We start from the raw sequence: 18,375 nt of genomic DNA on the forward strand, positions 1-18,375 counted from the left end.
AAGATAGCAGGCCAGTTATTTTGTAGAATGATCCTCAGTTTGTGTTTGTATGCTATTTCCTTGTGATTAGATTGAGTTAATGTATCTTTGCAGGAATATCCCACAAATAATGCTCCCCCCTCCATTTCATTCAATTAGGTGGCCCATGATTTTGATCTCTCTCACTATTGGTGATGTTGAGTTTAACCACTTGATGAATGAGTTGTCTGCTCGACTTCTCCCTTGTAAAGTTACTCTTTTCCCCTCTGTAAAAATGTTTTATTGTCGCTGGGTTTTTTGGGGGTACACACATGGTCTTGCTCTGTCACGCAGGCTGGATTGTAGTGGCGTGATTTCAGTTCCCTGCATTCTCTGCCTCCTGGGCTCAAGCAGTTCTCCTACCTGAGTCTCTCAAGTAGCTGGGACTACCGACGTGCGCCACCACGCCTGGCTAATTTTTATATTCTTGTAGACATGGGGTTTCACCATTTTGACCAGGCTGGTCTCAAACTCCTGAGCTCAAGCAATCTGCCCTCCTCAGCCTCCCAAATTGCTGGGATTAAAGGTGTGAGCCACTGTGCCCGGCCACTATAAAAAGTTTTTTGGGGGCTGAGGAGCAGAATGGTACTTGGAAATTATAGCTATCCTGTTCCTTACAAAGTTTCTTTTTGAAAAAATTACTGGCCAGACGCGGTAGCTCACGCCTGTAATCCCAGCACTTTGGGAGGCCAAGGCAGGTGGATCACCTGAGGTCAAGAGTTCAAGACCAGCCTGGCTAACATGGTAAAACCCCATCTCTACTACAAATATAAAAAAATTAGCTGGACATGGTGGTGGGCACCTGTAATCCTCGGGAGCTGAGGCTGAGGTATGAGAATTGCTAAAACTTTGGGGGAAGAGGTTGCAGTAAACCAAGATCATGCCACTGCACTCCAGCCTGGACAATAGAGCAAGACTCTGACTCAAAAAAAAAAAAAAACAGAAAAAGTTACTGTAATAGTTTATTCATTTAGTTTTGAATGGACTCATGGTTGCCTTTTTTATTCAGTGAATTATACCTTATTATCACTTTTTTTTCATTGTGGAAAAATGTAAATAACATAAAATTTTTCCTTTTTATTTGTTGAAATAGGGTGTCACTATGTTGCCCAGGCTGGGTGAGCCCAGTCCTTCAACCTCAGCCTTTCAAGTAACTGAGATTACAGCATACTCTACCACACCTGGCAAATTTATTATTTTGACCATTTTTTGTGTGTGTATAGTTCACTGTCAATGAGTATATTCACAGTGTTGTCATCTGTTTTTTGATGTTCAAATTGTCTCAAATTTGACCGATAGGATCCCCCTTGAGATTTTCTCATCATTGTTTTAGCACTACCTTGTTCTCTGGCAAAACATGATAGCCCAGGCTCATCTTTTACTTTAATCTGCTGCCCCCCCCTTTCCTCCCCCCACCCCCCCACCCCCCGGGAATTAGTCACTTCTTAAAGGAGCATGGTATTTCAAAAACTTCTAAAGGAGAAATGTGGTTAACAAATGATGATTTTGTCAAAGATAAATGTGTTGCTATTTTGGGACTGTTTCCATTTCCTCCTGGTGGACAGAGCTAGGGAGTATGTGTTTGTGTGTGCATGTGAACACACACACTTGGCATCTATATTTCTATATCTGTCTGTCTGTATATCTTGAATATGATCAGTTCACATCAGTGTATCTGGATTTAATCTAACTCCATAGGGTTCATTTTAGCTTTCTTCTTTTCTATATTTATAGCACTTTATTCTGACAGTGAGAAACCTGTTTCTCATTATATTTAATGTCTTTGTTTCCATTATTGTGACTTCACTTATTTAATATTTCTGTCTCTATATAACCAATTGCCTGTCTCTACCCTCCTTTCCACAGATATTCTTCTCCTGCTGTGGCTCTGATACTGCATGCTAGGTGGTTGTTCTGTAAGAACACACTCCTCCTCATCCTCTTTTGGGTTCAGATGTCAACATTTTATTGTAGGAGGTAGGACATGAGTAATAATTGTCAATGTTTTCTTTTTCTTTCAATTGCTTTTTGTAGCCCTGGATGCTCGCCTAGAAGTTGGACTTGAACAGCAAGCAGAACTCATGTTGAAAATGATGTCTACCCTGGAAGCAGATTCCATTTTACAGGCATTAACAAATACATCTCCTACGTGTAAGTAAAATTACCATTTTTAGAGTATTGCGGTGAATGATTCAATTCTTCATCATTTTCAGGTGGATTCATCAAGGACAGATTTTTAAATTCCATGATGTGAGTCTGAGGGGACTTAGTATGTAGCACTTTCCTGGCTCCAAGTTACTAGCAACTTGAAAACTAAGACAAAGGATTAACAAATGCAGGGAGTGTCATGCAGAATACCTCTGTGTAGTGCTCTCAGTTCAGTGCAGAAACCTCCACTGTGTTTTGTGGAGATTTTTTGTTTACTGTATTGTTGTAAGGTTAAAATTCCTATGGAAGCCTGCATACCTGCCTGTGAATTCATTGCACTATTCCAAATTTATGATGAAATAGATTTTTTATAGTAACATCTTTATCATCCTTAAAGACGAGGATAGAGGATATAGTATAGGATGACAGCCAAAATAGACCTGTTAACTGAACGCCAGAATTGAGAGGATTTACTACCTAATAACCTACAGAAAAGAAAGGCCAACTTTTTCATAAAGGACTAATAGTAAATATTTTAGGCTTTGCTTGCCATATGGTGTGTACTGAAACTACTCAACTCTGACTTGGTTGCAGGAAAACAGCCATAGTTGATATGTAAATGAATGGACATGGCTGTGTTACAAGAAACAGGTAGCCTGCAAGAGCTGGCCATCCCGTTATGGTTTGCTTTCTTGATGAGGTGTACGCAAGTCTGGAACTGGATAGACCTCAGGGGAGTACAGTTGAAATAGCACTGTGTTTTTCAAGGACAGATTGGGGAGCAGTGCTGAGAAGAGGGTGCTGGTTTTTGTTTTCTTAGGCCTGCATATTGCTTCACCTTTTCTAGGGCAGAGTGAAGAAGGGGTAGAGATAGTAGGTAGAACCCAATAAAATTACAGATACTTCTCTTATGGAGAGTTCACAACCCACTTCAACAGAGAAATTAGAGTTTTTAGATCTTCCTTATGTTAAATTGAATTCTTTCAGTCTGCAATCTTCGTTTGTTTCTTGCTTTAGAGGGTATCAAAAGAAGGGAAAAAGGAAAAACAGAAGGAATGGTCTAGTGTTCTATAATCTTAGTATTGGTACACAAATATTCTTGTATCTTATCTCCCAGGCAATATGGGGATCCCTTTTGTAGGGTCCAGTGTCTGCATGATTAGAGATAACTCAGCACTGCCCAAAGCAGCCCTTTTCTTTGTTAGACATTTCTTATTTAAAACCACTTATTAGAATATCTTTTTGTAATTCTACTGAAAGGATATTTGGAAAAAAAAAAAAGAATAAAAAAGAAAATCTGTTTGAAATTGGTGTATCCTCTTTATATTCTATCTTTTTTTTTTTTTTTTTGAGGTGGAGTCTCGCTCTGTTGCCCAGGCTTATATTCTATCTTTTGATTATCCTCTGCACAACTGTCTCTCTGTTTAGTATAATAATAAAATAAGGCTCTAAATATATGATAAAGCTCTTAGTGTCCTTGTATTTCTCTGGTTCCCATGAATATATTCTCATTTAATTAGTTTCGTATGTAACCTGGGCATCAGAACTTCTGAAAGCTCCCCAGATGATTCTAATCTATAGTCATTGTTAAAGATGAATAAATTAGAATCTAGATTATTCTAAAACTGCCTTATCAATAATAGGAGTCTTATTTGTTTCCCTTTACTTTCCCTCCTTTATTAATTGGAAAAAAATGCAAATAAAAATTGCTAGAAAAGGTTCTTTGCCTTTTTTTATTGGTTGAGTCCTATGAATTTGGGAACTTCTGTCTTTGGTCATTGTCGTTTTTACTTTCAAGTAATGTTATAAAAACACGTTTTTCAAATACTAAATACTGTTTTGAACCATTCTAAAGAATGCAGTTTTGATTTTTGAAAACAATTTAACCTATTTATACATATGAATAACCAGTTAACACATATCCTGATACTTTATGTATAAAATTATACTTGTGTTTAATTTTCAGTATCACAGTCTCCCACTGGAACAGATGATTCCCTTCTAGGGGGTTTACAAGCAGCAAACCAAACCAGCCAGCTTATTATACAGTTATCATCTGTCCCAATGTTAAATGTTTGTTTCAACAAACTTTTTTCCATGCTTCAAGTCCATCATGTTCAGGTATGACTTCAGGAGAAATGGTGTATTTTTACATATTAATGTTAGCCTGGTAAAAAATGAAACTAATTGGGAAGTTCATTCTAAACCTGTCAGGGATGAGTTCTTTATTATATTCAGTTGGAAAAACATCAGAAATATTTTGATTACCGAAATAATCACAGTTTCTCAATGATGGACCACTGATAATTTTAATGATTTTAAGCTTCAGTACTTTAATTCCTACTATGCATACACACACCTGTGATTTAGAGACGTGAATCACAGGGCATGGTAGTTTGAGTTTGTAGTCCTAGCTACTCAGGAGGCTGAGGCAGAAAGATTGCTTGAGGCCAGGAGTTTGAGACCAGCTTGGGCAGCATAACACTAGATCCTGTCTCTAATAAAGTAAAAAAAATTAACCAGGTGCAGTAGCACATACCTACAGTTCCAGCTACTTGGGAGGCTGAGGCGGGAGGATGGCTTGAGGAGTTCAAGATATAGCAGATCTTGTCTCAAAGAAAAAAAATGACTTGAATCACCTGTTTTAATTTAGCAGAATCTTTTTATGAGGTAATTTATAAGTTTTAATTCAGGTAAATTTTGTTTCTTCAAGAATTTTAAGATGTGTTTGCTGATCAACTAATTTAATTAACTAGAAGATGCTTTTAAGTGTGAAGAAGAAGTGTTTGATAGAAAAGGTTATTTACTCATGACAAGAATTTAAACATAAGATTTTTGTTTAAATTATGTTTCATAATATAATAGGTACATTTTTCTCCTGTCAATTTTCATTCTTTTTCAGTTGGAGTCACTTCTCCAATTGTGGCTCACACTGAGCCTGAATTCTAGTTCACCTGGAAACAAAGAAAATGGAGCAGACATATTTTTATATAATGCTAATAGAATACCTGTCATTTCATTAAATCAAGGTAAGATTTATTAGGAGAAAAATAATTATAGTCTAAATAACAAGGTTAAAAGGTAATTATTAGGTTAAAATATACCTAATCTTTGTCATTAAAGGTTATAACATTCTAGTGGGGAAAAAACAGAATGCCTTTTTAAAAAGATGCACTGACTTACTGATTAGCAGGAAAGATACAGGGAGACCTTGCTGAGAATAGAAGACTCTTACTCTCTGGTCTCTGGTATGCCTGTATGCAACTAAAATTTACGATGTTCTGTTACTCTTTTATATTTTCTTGAAGTTTTGTCTTATCTGTCAAAGCAGGTTGGTTTATTATTTTTCATTTTTTAAAACTATGAGTTAGCCCCTGGAGGAATTAGTCAGCTGGAGAAAGTTGTCAGTTTCCTGTAGAAGTTGTGTGTGTTTCTTGGCATATACGAGAGTGTGGGAATGGTGGTAGTAAAATAATATAACAGGAAAAGAATTAGCCTTCAGCTCTAGCTACAGGAATCTATTTTAGTTATATTTAAAGAAAAATAAAAATGAGAATCTGTTCCTGATGCTTTCTTCCTTGAGTGTTGCACCCTGTAGCTTGCTTGGCTCTTACACGGTGTATCTTCCAATATTAGTGCCAGCCCCACTGTGTCATGGGTTCTACTTAACATCTGCACTGTCTCAGCATCAGCCAACCTTTCTTTAATTGATAGGTTTCCATCTCTTCCACTATATTATTATTATTAGAAAATTTGTTTTCATCTGTTTTTAATTTTATTATGAAAAATATTAAATATGTATAAAAAACAAAAGAGTAAAAAATAGTTATTTCTAGCTGGGCACAGTGGCTCACACCTGTAATACCAGCACTTTGGGAGGCCGAGGTGGGCAGATCCCTTGAAGGCAGAAGTTTTAGATTAGCCTGGCCAACATGGTGAAACCCCGTCTTTAGAAAAAAAACACAGAAATTAGCCGACTGTGTTGACGCACGCCTGTAATACCAGTTTTTCCAGTATCTGTTATTGTTTTCTGCTGCTGGTTTTGTAGAGTGTGAGGATTTCTAGTAAATTGTATTGAAGTAGAAATGCCTATAGTTTGGAAAGTACTACAAACTGATAGTGATAACATGTCATTTCAGGTGTAGTGGGCTGAGCTTTAAACCTTATCCTAAAATGTTACTGATTCTTCACGCTTTAGTTGTATTTAATGGAGAATTCCTTTTATTTGCATGTTTTGGAGACACTAGAGAGCTGATTTAAAGAAATATTGTCTTGTTTTTTAATTTATTCTTTTGACTTTTAATTCTTCATAAACATTGTTTTTCTGAAAAATATTTTCCCTTTCTCTTTTCTGCATAGCATCAATAACTAGCTTTCTCACAGTGCTAGCTTGGTATCCCAATACTTTGCTCCGGACGTGGTGCCTTGTGCTTCATAGCCTAACACTCATGACAAACATGCAGCTTAATTGTAAGTTCATAAATTTATTCATTTAAATCTCTGACATGTACTTTAGTGTTCTACTGTTGGATTCTTAAAACAGAGTTTTCGAAGGAGTGGTACACTTGTCAAAGTGATTGAGTTGGCCAGATGTGGTGGCTCACACCTGTAATCCCAGCACTTTAGGAGGCCGACACAGGTGGATCACTTGAGGTCAGGAGCTCGAGAGCAGCCTGGCCAACGTGGTGAAACCCTCTCTCTACTAAAAATACAAAAGTTAGTGGTCGCCTGTAGTCCCAGCTACTTGGGAGGCTGAGGCGCGAAAGTCACTTGAACCTGGAAGGCGAAGTTTGAAGTTAGCTTAGATCATGCCACTGCACTCCAGCTTGGGTGACAGAGCAAGACTCTGTCTCCAATAAAAGTGATTGAGTTTTTTATTTTAACATGTCTCTTCTGAATTAGTTCTTGTATATCCTTTGTGCTTGTTTACTTTGATAATACAGTCTCATATGTCTTGTTAGATGTTCAAATCGTATTTTTACCTTTTAAAAACTTATTAAAAGAAAATTGATTGCGTTTAGAGTACAAAGGCAGGTTTTTACATTTCATCTAAGTTTTTATGTTATTCTTTTAAGATACCTTTGTATTTAAAAATGATTTATTCATTATTATATTCATAAACATACATAACTAGATTCCTGGGTTTTGTTTAATAATTTAAATAATTGCTTAGCTTTAAAATGCTATTATCTTTTTTCATTTGGAATATATTTTCCAAATATGAGATCAAAAGCATCACTATGATACTGAAAGTGGATTTCATGCAAAGGATATTTTATTCATCTCAGAAAACTATTGTGTTACCTCTACGTTAGTTCACAGTTAACCTGTATACAGCTAACATGCAGAAAGGAATAATTTTGCCACAACTTATTGTAGAAAACTCAAAAGTTTACTTGAAAAGTAGATCTCTGACTGTTTCTGGAAGGGGAAGATAGTTAGAATAGGCTTTCCAAATAAGAGTCAGGACCTAGTTATATCTTTTCTATTTGACTGTACTAAATAAGATGTACATTAAGCTTGAGGTGTTTTCACAATCAGAAGGGGGCGGAGGAGACAGATGGTAGATAGTAATCCCAGCACTTTGGGAGGCTGAGGCGGGCGGCCCAATCACAAGGTCAGGAGATTGAGACCATCCTGGCTAACATGGTGAAACCCTGTCTCCACTAAAAATACAAAAACATTAGTCAGGCGTGGTGGCGGGTGCCTGTAGTCCCAGCTACTTGGGAGGCTGAGGCAGGAGAATGGCGTGAACCCAGGAGGTGGAGGTTGCAGTGAGCCGAGATCACACCACTGCACTCCAGCCTAGGTGACAGAGCGAGACTCCTCAAAAAGAAAAAAAAAAAAAGAAATTGAAACCCCTTTAATAAACTGTAACTACTAGGAATATATGAATTTTCCTTGGAACTAAAAGATGCTTTTAAATACTGCATTTTCATTATTTCATTGTTCATTTCTTAAGAGGTTTTTAAAAAATGTTTTATAGCTGGTTCCAGCAGTGCCATTGGAACTCAGGAGAGTACTGCTCATTTGTTGGTTTCAGATCCAAACCTTATCCATGTATTAGTGAAATTTCTTTCTGGTACCAGTCCACATGGAACAAATCAACACAGTCCACAGGTAATATGATGTTTAGCCTGGGATATGCCCAGACTATTCAATAAACAGTATTTGTAATGTAAAGCTATGTAATTTTTTATTTGCTGAAGTATTAAATAATAGCCTTTTATGTATCAATATAATAAAAAAGGTTTTGTTATTTGTAATAATAGCTATACTGACACTAATAGCAGGTGGTAAGTTAACCTCCTAGAACAGTGATACTAGGTTTTCATGTGGATACATATTTTTGGCATTAATTTTGGATAACTGGAAACATTCTGAGTAAATACTGCAAAGGTAGAGAAACGTTTCAAAAATTTTGGAATCAAAATAAATGTTAATATGTCATATTTGATTACTTCCATCAAGATTATCAATTTACCTTAAACGTTTTATGATGTTAATGATTTTGCTTAGCAAAAAATAACAATATTGCTCTGGGCTTATAAACATTTTCTGTTTCACCGTAAATTTTCCTTTATATCAGTTTAATTTCTTGTTATGTTGTACTGCTTCTGTGTAAATATTTCTACTTCATTGTATTTCTTTTAAAGTAAAAATATATTTAGCATTTAAAACGTCTTTTAAAATCAAGGTTATTCAAGATTATCTTGCAAGTTTATCATTTTAAAATTATTGGATTTGCTGCCAGATAAATTCTGATTTAGTTGTCCTCAACAGTCCAGTTTCTCCTATTAATTCATTTATTCGGTGTTTAAGAGGCTTCTATGTGTTTATTCTAGCTACTAGAGATACAGTATTTACCAAGATCAAATATCTGCCTTCCTAGAACTTTAGTCAATACTCTAATACTTAATATATTTTAATATTATATGTCTTAATAAAATAAATGAGACAAGGAATAAGTAAGAGAGAGGAAACTAACTTACAATTAGATTGGGACAGGGTTTTGGTGGGGGCAGAGACATGTTATCAAGTGATTATTATACTTAAAGATTGATTGAATTTGTAACAGGAAGACTCCTCGGGATCACCAACTCTGACTTAATTATTTTACATGTAAGAAAAAATGCATCACCTACATTGCCCCAAATTACATAACTAGTTATTGGTATAGTTAGGTGTCAGTGAACAAGGCATTGCAAAAAATAATAATTTTCTTTGTTTTTTAATAAAAGACAGGAGGAAATAACTTTTTAAAACTTTTTATGTTATTGAAGATTGAGCTTTCTTACTGATATCTTGGTTTTGTATAGGAAGTTTTGATTAGAAAGCTCTGATTTGTATGCTCAGTATCAGAAATTAACTTTATTTAACTTTAAAATAGTTCGGAGGATTATGTTCTATTTTATTTTTCCAGAACTCCTCCAAGGTTTTATGAATTGTTCATGAAGCCAAATTAGGATCAAGTAAAATAATATGTAGAAGTGTTAGAGCACATTCCAAAATGTACTTCAGATTACTTAGTGCAGTATTCACTTTCTTTCATTGATGAGTTAGAAGTTTGGGGAAGCAGTTGTTTTTTTTTTTGACTTGGTATAAATTTATTTTTATTTAGTTTTCGTTTTGTTTTTCACTTAGCTTAATGTTTGCTTTGCTAGTTGTTAGAAACATGACCTTTTATGGATCATTTTACCTCTCTGCTCATGAGTTATTTGATTTTGAAATGGGATAATTAAGAAGGTTATTTGTGAAAATCTTATGTTGAAGTTACTTATACTCTAGAAAGCATTATAAAAGTATTTATTGTGTAATTCAGGTGAACGTTTTTCAGTATTGAGTTCAATAAACCTAATATAGTTGTGCTGTATAAACCATAATGGAAAAGTATTAATAGTATTTTTATTTGCAGTTCAAAATAAATACATCAAGACCTAAAAAATTCATTTCCTGCTATCATTGTTAATACTTTGCTTTCTTCCTATTAAAAGTTACAGTGTATAGCTTTTGACTTTATACCTGATAATTTTTAAATGAATGATTTTTTAAATGTTGTCAGTAAGCAGTTTTCAGTGAATATACATTTCTCTTCAGGTTGGTCCCACAGCTACACAAGCTATGCAAGAATTTCTTACTCGATTACAAGTGCATCTTTCTTCAACATGTCCTCAGATATTCAGTGAATTTTTGCTCAAGCTAATTCATATACTTTCAACTGAAAGGTAAATTTTTGTGTACTAATTTGTTCCTGATATAGAAGTAACATGTAATTCTCCAAATATACTTTTCTTTAACATTTGTTGGGAATTTATCTGTAAACAAATAAGCAGGAGGACAGTAGGAAGTAAGAGGGAAGGATTTATTGGTGTGTTTCCTGATTGTTTTTATTTCATTTCATTATGGTTCTCCTAAGTCCTTCTGTCTCTAATGTCTTTAATATGAAAGGAATACAGTTGACTTGCTTTTAATGGTTAATAGTTATTATAAGCTTTTTAAAATGTGAAATTTATTTTGAAGCTATTTAAAGTTACCAGTGATTTTATATATAAGAAAACCTGAAAAATAGAGCTTATAAAAGAAAATTACATACTAATCTTCTGTAGAAATTCTAAATAAATTTATTAACAAAATCAGACTCTGTTATAAGAATAAATTTTGGCCATAATGGGTTAATTATTGTAATGCATGAATGTTTCAGTATCATATATCTCTTATTAATGTCATTGTTTTTCATTCTATATTTCTTAAAATCCAACATTACTTTCTGATGAAACCCCCCCCCCCTTTTTTTTTTTTTGAGACGGAGTCTTGCTCTGTTGCCAGGCTGGAGTGCAGTGGTGCAGTCTTTGCTCACTGCAACCTCTGCCTCCTGGGTTGAAGCGATTCTCGTGCCTTAGCCTCCCGAGTAGCTGGGATTACAGGCATGCACCACCACACCCGGCTAATTTTTGTATTTTTAGTAGAGACGGAGTTTCACTATGTTGGCCAGGATGGTGTCGATTTCCTGACCTCGTGATCTGCCCGCCTCAGCTTTCCGAAGTGCTGGGATTACAGGTTTGAGCCAGCGTGCCTGGCTGAAAACTTAATGAATTATAAAGTGTTATTTTGTTTTTGAAGTTACAATAAAACTACATGATGAACAAATTACATAATTAATGAAACATCTGGCATGGTTGAGTATTTCAAAAAATCTCCGTTAATATAAGGAATAGGGCTGGGCTCAGTGGCTCACGCCTGTAATCCCAGTACCTTGGGAGGCTGAGGTAGGGAGATCGCTTGAGCCCAGGAGTTTGAGAGCAGCCTGGGTGGTGTGGGTATACACCTGTAATCCCAGCTACTGTGGAGGCTGAGGCAGGAGATTAATTGAACTAGTGGAGCCCAGGAAGGGGAGGCTGCGGTGAGCCCTGATTTGTGCCACTGTGCTCCAACCTGGGTGACAGAACAACACTGTTTCAAATAAATTAATGATCAGGAATAAGTCAGTAGTGGCTATTGCCACTTTTTCATCTAATTTTATTCAAATAAACAATATTTATACATACTTTGTGAGGATTTTGTGAAATTTTGAATGACATAAATTACTCACCTGAGGAGTAAAGATTAGTCACCATTTGTTTTATTTTTCTTTTAACTAGGCTTTTTAATTTTAACTCTGCAGGCTTTAGCATAGTCTGATCCATAGAGTTCACAACAGTGAAGATTTTCATACTAAACTTTTAATACATTTGCTCTAACATTTTCTAAAGGATTATTAATCTTGTTTGTAGTTGAATCACATCTAATATTTGAGCAGAGAGATTTTGAGGTTTTTATGCCACAAAAACTGTTTAGGAATTTTCTCCACCTCACTTCACCCCACATATACCCAGTACATTTCTATGGCCTAGTTTATTTAATAGGGTCCACAAAGCTGTGGCCCAAGAAGAATGTTAGTTTATGTTTATTTTTAATAAAGGCTCTGGTATTCCGTGAAAGATCCAGCAGCTCTTTAGTTAGATTAATGGTATAATATACACTGAAAGAAATACTCAGTATAAAGAAGGCATTTAGTTTTATCAGATGAGTGTTTTGCAAGTGCTATCTATTGGTCTTTGGACTCTGTTTTCATTTTATTAAGTATCCTTCAAAAAGCAGAAATGTTTAAATTCTAGATGTAATCTAAATTGTCAATGTCTACATATTTTTTGTTATTGTTTTTTAAATACCCTCCTCACACAAAGTCACACAGAATATTCCGTTTTCTTCTAGAAATTTTACAATTTTATGTTTTATGTTTAGGCTTTCTATTTTTTTGCTTTCAGGATAATTTTTTTTTCCTTTTCCTTTGCCTGTGGTTGTCCAATTGTTCCTATCCTTTTTTTTTTTTTTTTTTGAGATGGAGTCTCGCTCTTATGCCCAGGCTGGAGTGCGGTGGCGCCATCTTGGCTCAGTGCAAGCTCCGCCTCCTGGGTTCATGCCATTCTCCCACCTCAGCCTCCCGAGTAGCTGGGACTACAGGCCCCCACCACCACCACACCCTGCTAATTTTGTTTTTGTATTTTTAGTAGAGATGGGCTTTCACCGTGTTAGCCAGGATGGTCTTGATCTACTGACCTCGTGATCCACCAGCCTCAGCCCCCCAAGGTGCTGGGATTACAAGCATGAGCCACCGCACCCCACCTTCCTATACCATTTTTTGAAAATACTTTCCTTTTTTCATTGGCTTCCCTTTGTAGTTTTTCAAATATCAATCAATGATATTTGTTTTGGTCTATGCATACACTTCTTTTTTTTTTTGAGACAGTTTTGCTCTGACGCCCAGAATGGAGTGCTGTGGCGTGATCTCGGCTCACTGCAACCTCCCCCTCATGGGTTCGTGCAATTCTCATGCTTTAGCCTCCTGAGTAGCTGGGATTACAGGCCCATCAGCTTGCCTGGCTCATTTTTGTATTTTCAGTAGAGATGGGGTTTCGCCGTGTTGGCCAGGCTGTTCTCAAACTCCTGGCCTCAAGAGATCCACCTGCCTCCGTCTCCCAAATTGCTGGGTTTACAGGCGTAAGCCACCACACCCAGCTTCATTTGTTCATACAGTGTATTATATAGAATTTATGTTTTTGTCTATTTTTTGTGCATTACCTCAGTGTCTTAGTTCCCTTACAGTATTTTTTGAAATCTAGTAGGGTAGGCCTTCCACCTTTGTTCTTTTGGAGTAATTTTGGCTATTTTAATTCCTTTCCTTTTCCTTATAAATTTTATAATCAACTTACTGATTTACCAGAAAAAAATCGTTTTGAGTGAGATTGCATCATTCTGTAGATCAGTTTGGGCAGATGTATTGCTTATTTGGCTATGTCAGAGAATACAGTTAGTTTTATTTCTTCCTTTCGTATGCATATGTCTCATGGGTTCCCCTCCCCGCTCCAGTTGTACTTGTTTGGACTTCCCAGTATGCTGTTGAGTACATACGGTAAAAATTGCTCTTCCTTCTTTTTCTTAATCTTAATATCTTATGAAACATTGTTTTTCATAATTAGATATGTTACTAGCTGGAGCTCTTTTTTAGATACGTGATAGTAAGTTGAGGAAGTTCTAGTTTGTTTCTAACTTGCTGAGACATTAAAAAAATTATGAATGTCTCTAGATTTTGTTAGATGTTTCCCTGCATCTGTTGAAATGATCATAGGTTGTTTCTTCTTTCATCTGTTCATATGTTGAAGTATATTGGTGTTTTCTAAAGAGTTGGGATCTCACAATGTTGCCCAGGCTGACCTTGAATTCCTGAGTTCAAGCAAGCTTTCAGTCTCATTCTGTTCTTAGCTGGCCCAATCGGCATATGCCACTACACCAAGTTTGATTTTTTTTTTTTTTTTAAGTGTCAGTTAATGTGCATTCTCAAGATAGACACCCTTGGTCATAACATATCAATCCATTTATAACTTGCTGAATTTATTCTCTGAAAGAGGTTGTGTAATATGTGTATTGTCACTTATGTATTTGGTAGCGTTTGCCATTGAAGCATCCTGTGGCTGGAGTTTTCTTTGCCCCCAAAATTTTCAACTTATTTTCTAGGTCTTGTATTATTCAGGTTTTCTCTTCTTGAGTGAGCCTTGGTAATTTTGTGAAGGAAATTATTTCTTTACATTGTTGAATTTGTTAGTTGAAATATATTATTTATTAATGTTTATAGGATCTGTAGTGAGCTTCCTTTATTTCTGATGTTGGTAGTTTTTATCTTTTTTTTGGGGTCATTCTGGCAAGAAGTTCATCAATATTATTTTCAAAAAAAGCAGCTTATAGATATTTTTTCCTTTCTACTTTCTTTGAATTTAATTTGATCTTTCTGGCTTAGATAATTGATTTTAGACCTTTCTTCTTTTCTAGACCTTTCTTCTTTTCTAATACAAGCATTTGACAATGTCAGAATTGGCCTATATAGACTACTGACAATGTCAGAATTGGCCTATATAGACTACTGACAGTGTCAGAATTGGCCTATATAGACTACTTACATTTAATGTAATTATTGACATGCTGGATTAGAATTGATCATTTTGCCAGTTTTCTATTTATTTCATCTATTTTTGATTCCTTTTAAAAGATCTTTTTCTGTTGACTTTTGAATTAAGCAACTTTTAAAATAATTTCGTTTCCATTCTTATTTATAACTGAATTTCTTATTTATTTATTTTTGAGACAGCGTTGGTTTGCTCTGTCGCACAGGTTGGACCGTAGTGGTGCGAGCTTGGCTCTCTGCAACCTCCACCTTCTGGGTTCAAGCGATTTTCATGCCTTAACTTCTGGAGTAGCTGGGATTACAGGCTCCAGCTATGCTACCACACAGGGCTAATTTTTGTATATTTTGTAGATGGGGTTTCACCAGGTTGACCAGGCTAGTCTCCACCTCCTGAGCTCAAGTAATCCACCTGGGTTACTGTCATTATAGGCGTGAGCCACTATGCCTGGCCTGTAACCGAAAATTTTTCATATTAGTTGTCCTAGCTTTACAAGATACACCTTTATTTAATCACATTCTATTTTCAAATATTATTCCACTCATGTATAATGTCAGAACTTAACAGTGTAGTTTCAATTCCTTTCTTCCATCTTTTGTGACATAGTTGTCGTGTTTTTACTGTTTATGCTATAAACACGCAATACTGTGCAGCCTTTTATGTATTTATGTATTATTTTGCTTTAGGCAGTCTTTTTTTGTTTGCTTGTTTGGTTTTTGAAATAGATTTTGGCTCTCTCACCCAGGCTATAGTGCAGTGGCGTGATCTCGACTCCCTGCAACCTCCGCCTCCTGGATTCCTGTAATTCTCATGCTTCAGCCTCCTCAGTAGCTGGGATTACAGGCCCATCACCATGCCTGGCTAATTTTTTTATTTTCAGTAGAGATGGGGTTTTGCCATGTTAGCCAGGCAGGTCTCAAACTCAAAAGCTATTCTTTTGCCTTAATCTCCTGAGTAGCTGCAATTAACAGTAACATGCCACCATGCCTGGCTAATTTTTATATTTTTAGTAACAATGAGGTTTCACCATGTTGGCCAGGCCGGTCTCGAACTTCTGGCCTCAAGTGATCTGCCTGCATGGGGCTCCCAAAGTGATGGGATTACAGGCATGAGTCATTGCATCTGGCCTAATTTGCCTTTTTCTTGCTGTTAGACTGAGGGTGATGCTCTTTTCAGCATTCTGTATCTTAGGCATAAGCAGAATTTGAAGAGCATTCAATTTTGATACATAAGAATAATTTGATTGAATCTTAATTTTTATGTATCATTATCACTAGGGAATGTTTACAATAGCATTATTTGAGAATGGAAAAAATTATAACTCATTTCATTATAAGAAGTGCCTTGTGATTTTGAAGTATTTTTTTCTGTAGCTTCAAAATCACTTCCGTATATACTTGTCCCTTAGTTTTGTATTTGGAAGGGAGGTTGTTTTTGAGTGTGTCTAAAATGGAGTCAAGAACAAGAATTCCAAAAGAGATGAAAACTATTATCTACCTAATGAAATAGTGAATACCAAGAACTTGTTTAACTTCCTTATATTGTGATAAGTTACTGCTTTCAGAACTACTTAAAATCGTTTAATTTTTAATCCTCTCTCTTATTGTATCTCTCTCTCTCTGTCTCTCTCTGCAGGGGTGCTTTCCAAACAGGCCAAGGACCTCTCGATGCCCAAGTGAAGCTCTTAGAATTCACTCTGGAGCAGAATTTTGAAGTCGTTTCAGTTAGTACTATTTCTGCTGTGATAGAATCTGTTACATTTTTAGTGCACCACTATATCACTTGCTCAGACAAAGTAATGTCAAGAAGTGGATCAGATAGCTCCGTGGGTGCTCGAGCATGCTTTGGGGGACTCTTTGCCAACCTGATTCGTCCAGGTGATGCAAAAGCAGTTTGTGGCGAAATGACAAGGGATCAACTCATGTTTGATTTGTTAAAACTTGTTAACATTTTAGTGCAGCTGCCTCTTTCAGGCAATAGGGAATACAGTGCAAGAGTGTCTGTGACCACAAATACAACAGATAGTGTTTCAGATGAAGAAAAAGTCTCAGGAGGCAAAGATGGCAATGGAAGCAGTACCAGTGTTCAAGGATCGCCTGCATATGTTGCTGACTTAGTCTTAGCCAACCAACAAATTATGAGCCAGATTTTGTCTGCTCTGGGCCTGTGTAATAGCAGTGCCATGGCAATGATAATTGGTATGTATTGAGAATATTAATCTTACCGTTGTCTCTGGTACTATAATTGTTTTTTTTTTAAGCAATATATGGATTCAGTCTCTTTTTACTTTGTAGTGTAAAACTGTTAAGCTTTTCATGACTGATTTTTATTGGTGAGGACTTTTGTATAGGGGCTTCAATTAATGAATTAAAGTGAAATATTGAAAAATGTTATGTCAATTTGGTTTTTTTTTTTTCTTTTATATTGAGATGCCTCCCATGTTCAAGCAATTCTCATGCCTCAGCCACCCAAGTAGCTGCAACCATAGGTGCCTGCCACCACACCCGGCTAATTTTTTTTTCTCCCCCCCCACCACGAGACAAGAGTCTTGCTCCCAGGCTGGAGTACAATGACGCGATCTCAGCTCACTGTAACCTCCGCCTCCCAGATTCAAGTGATACTCCTGCCTCAGCCTACCGAGTAGTTGGGATTACAGGCGTGTACCACCATGCCCCTCCTAGTTTTTTGTTTGTTTTTGTTTTTGTTTCTTTTGAGATGAAGTCTTGCTGTGTTGCCTAGGCTGAAGTGCAGTGGCGTGATCTCGGTTCATTGCAACCTCCGCCTCCTAGGTTCAAGCAATTCTCGTGCCTCGGCCTCTCGAGTACCTGGGATTACAAGCATGTGCCACCAAGCCTGGCTAATTTTTTGTATTTTAGTAGAGATGGGGTTTCGCAATGTTGGGCAAGCTGGTCTCGAACTCCTGACTTCAGGTGATCTTCCCACCTCAGCCTCCCAAAGTACTAGGATTACAGGTGTGAGCCACTGCACCCTGCCATTTTTTTTTTTTTTTTTTTGTAGAGACGGGATTTCACCATGTTAACCAGGCTGATCTTGAGTTCTTATTTCACATCATTTTGTGTTAAAGACAAGTATTATTTGTTCACATTTGCTTTGAAAATAAAATATAAAATTTTATTCATACTGTAACATTTTCTATGACATGTATCAGTGTTAAATTTATATGCTGTTGCTTAACTTTTTTACCTCTTTGAATGTTAATACATTACGTTAAATTTTTAAAATAATTGAACATCTGTATACTGTGGCAAAATCCATTTCTAATGTATTTTTCCCTGGTGGTATATTTTTCTTTGTCAGTTTATGGGAAACAGCCGTATCTTCCTTTTGATTAGATTAAAAAGAATAGTTACGTGCTGGTTTCACTTATTTTTCTATTTATGTCCTGTCTTCTTGATGTATATAGCTAGTATGTAGAGTGATGTTCTCAGTCATGTAACAGAACAACCTATTTTTATTGTTGGTGATATAGAGGTATCTCATGTAAGAAGATAGCCATAAACCATGCTCTACTGAATATTGTCATTGATATTTTAGTCTCCAGGAGTCCGTTCGGGTTATGTGTAGAGGGTATAAACAGCTGTTATATGTTAATTCTTCAGCAGTTTTGGAAAAAATGACTTTTCAGCTTCTATATTTTAATTATTATTTGTTTTCACCATGTTGGCCAGGCTGGTTTTGAACTCCTGATGTCAGG

At 36.2% G+C, this 18,375-nt stretch overlaps 1 protein-coding gene across 10 annotated transcripts in view; it reads left to right on the forward strand.

The window, feature by feature from the left end:
- Positions 1-18,375, forward strand: part of BIRC6 (baculoviral IAP repeat containing 6) — a 254,915-nt gene that overhangs the window by 122,373 nt on the left and 114,167 nt on the right. For all 10 annotated transcript variants that reach the window (XR_002732443.2, XM_023216393.1, XM_023216386.2 and 7 more), the window contains 7 exons: positions 2,053-2,169; positions 4,133-4,287; positions 5,069-5,195; positions 6,526-6,636; positions 8,153-8,286; positions 10,264-10,391; positions 16,296-16,858. Coding sequence is in view for 9 of the 10 variants with exons in the window: in XM_023216393.1 (XP_023072161.1) it covers positions 2,053-2,169; positions 4,133-4,287; positions 5,069-5,195; positions 6,526-6,636; positions 8,153-8,286; positions 10,264-10,391; positions 16,296-16,858 (1,335 nt within the window). In the remaining variant the exon portion in view is untranslated. The remainder of the gene's footprint in view (positions 1-2,052; positions 2,170-4,132; positions 4,288-5,068; positions 5,196-6,525; positions 6,637-8,152; positions 8,287-10,263; positions 10,392-16,295; positions 16,859-18,375) is intronic.

This window comes from Piliocolobus tephrosceles, chromosome 15 (assembly GCF_002776525.5).
Source record: "Piliocolobus tephrosceles isolate RC106 chromosome 15, ASM277652v3, whole genome shotgun sequence".
Taxonomy (NCBI): Eukaryota; Metazoa; Chordata; class Mammalia; order Primates; family Cercopithecidae; genus Piliocolobus; species Piliocolobus tephrosceles.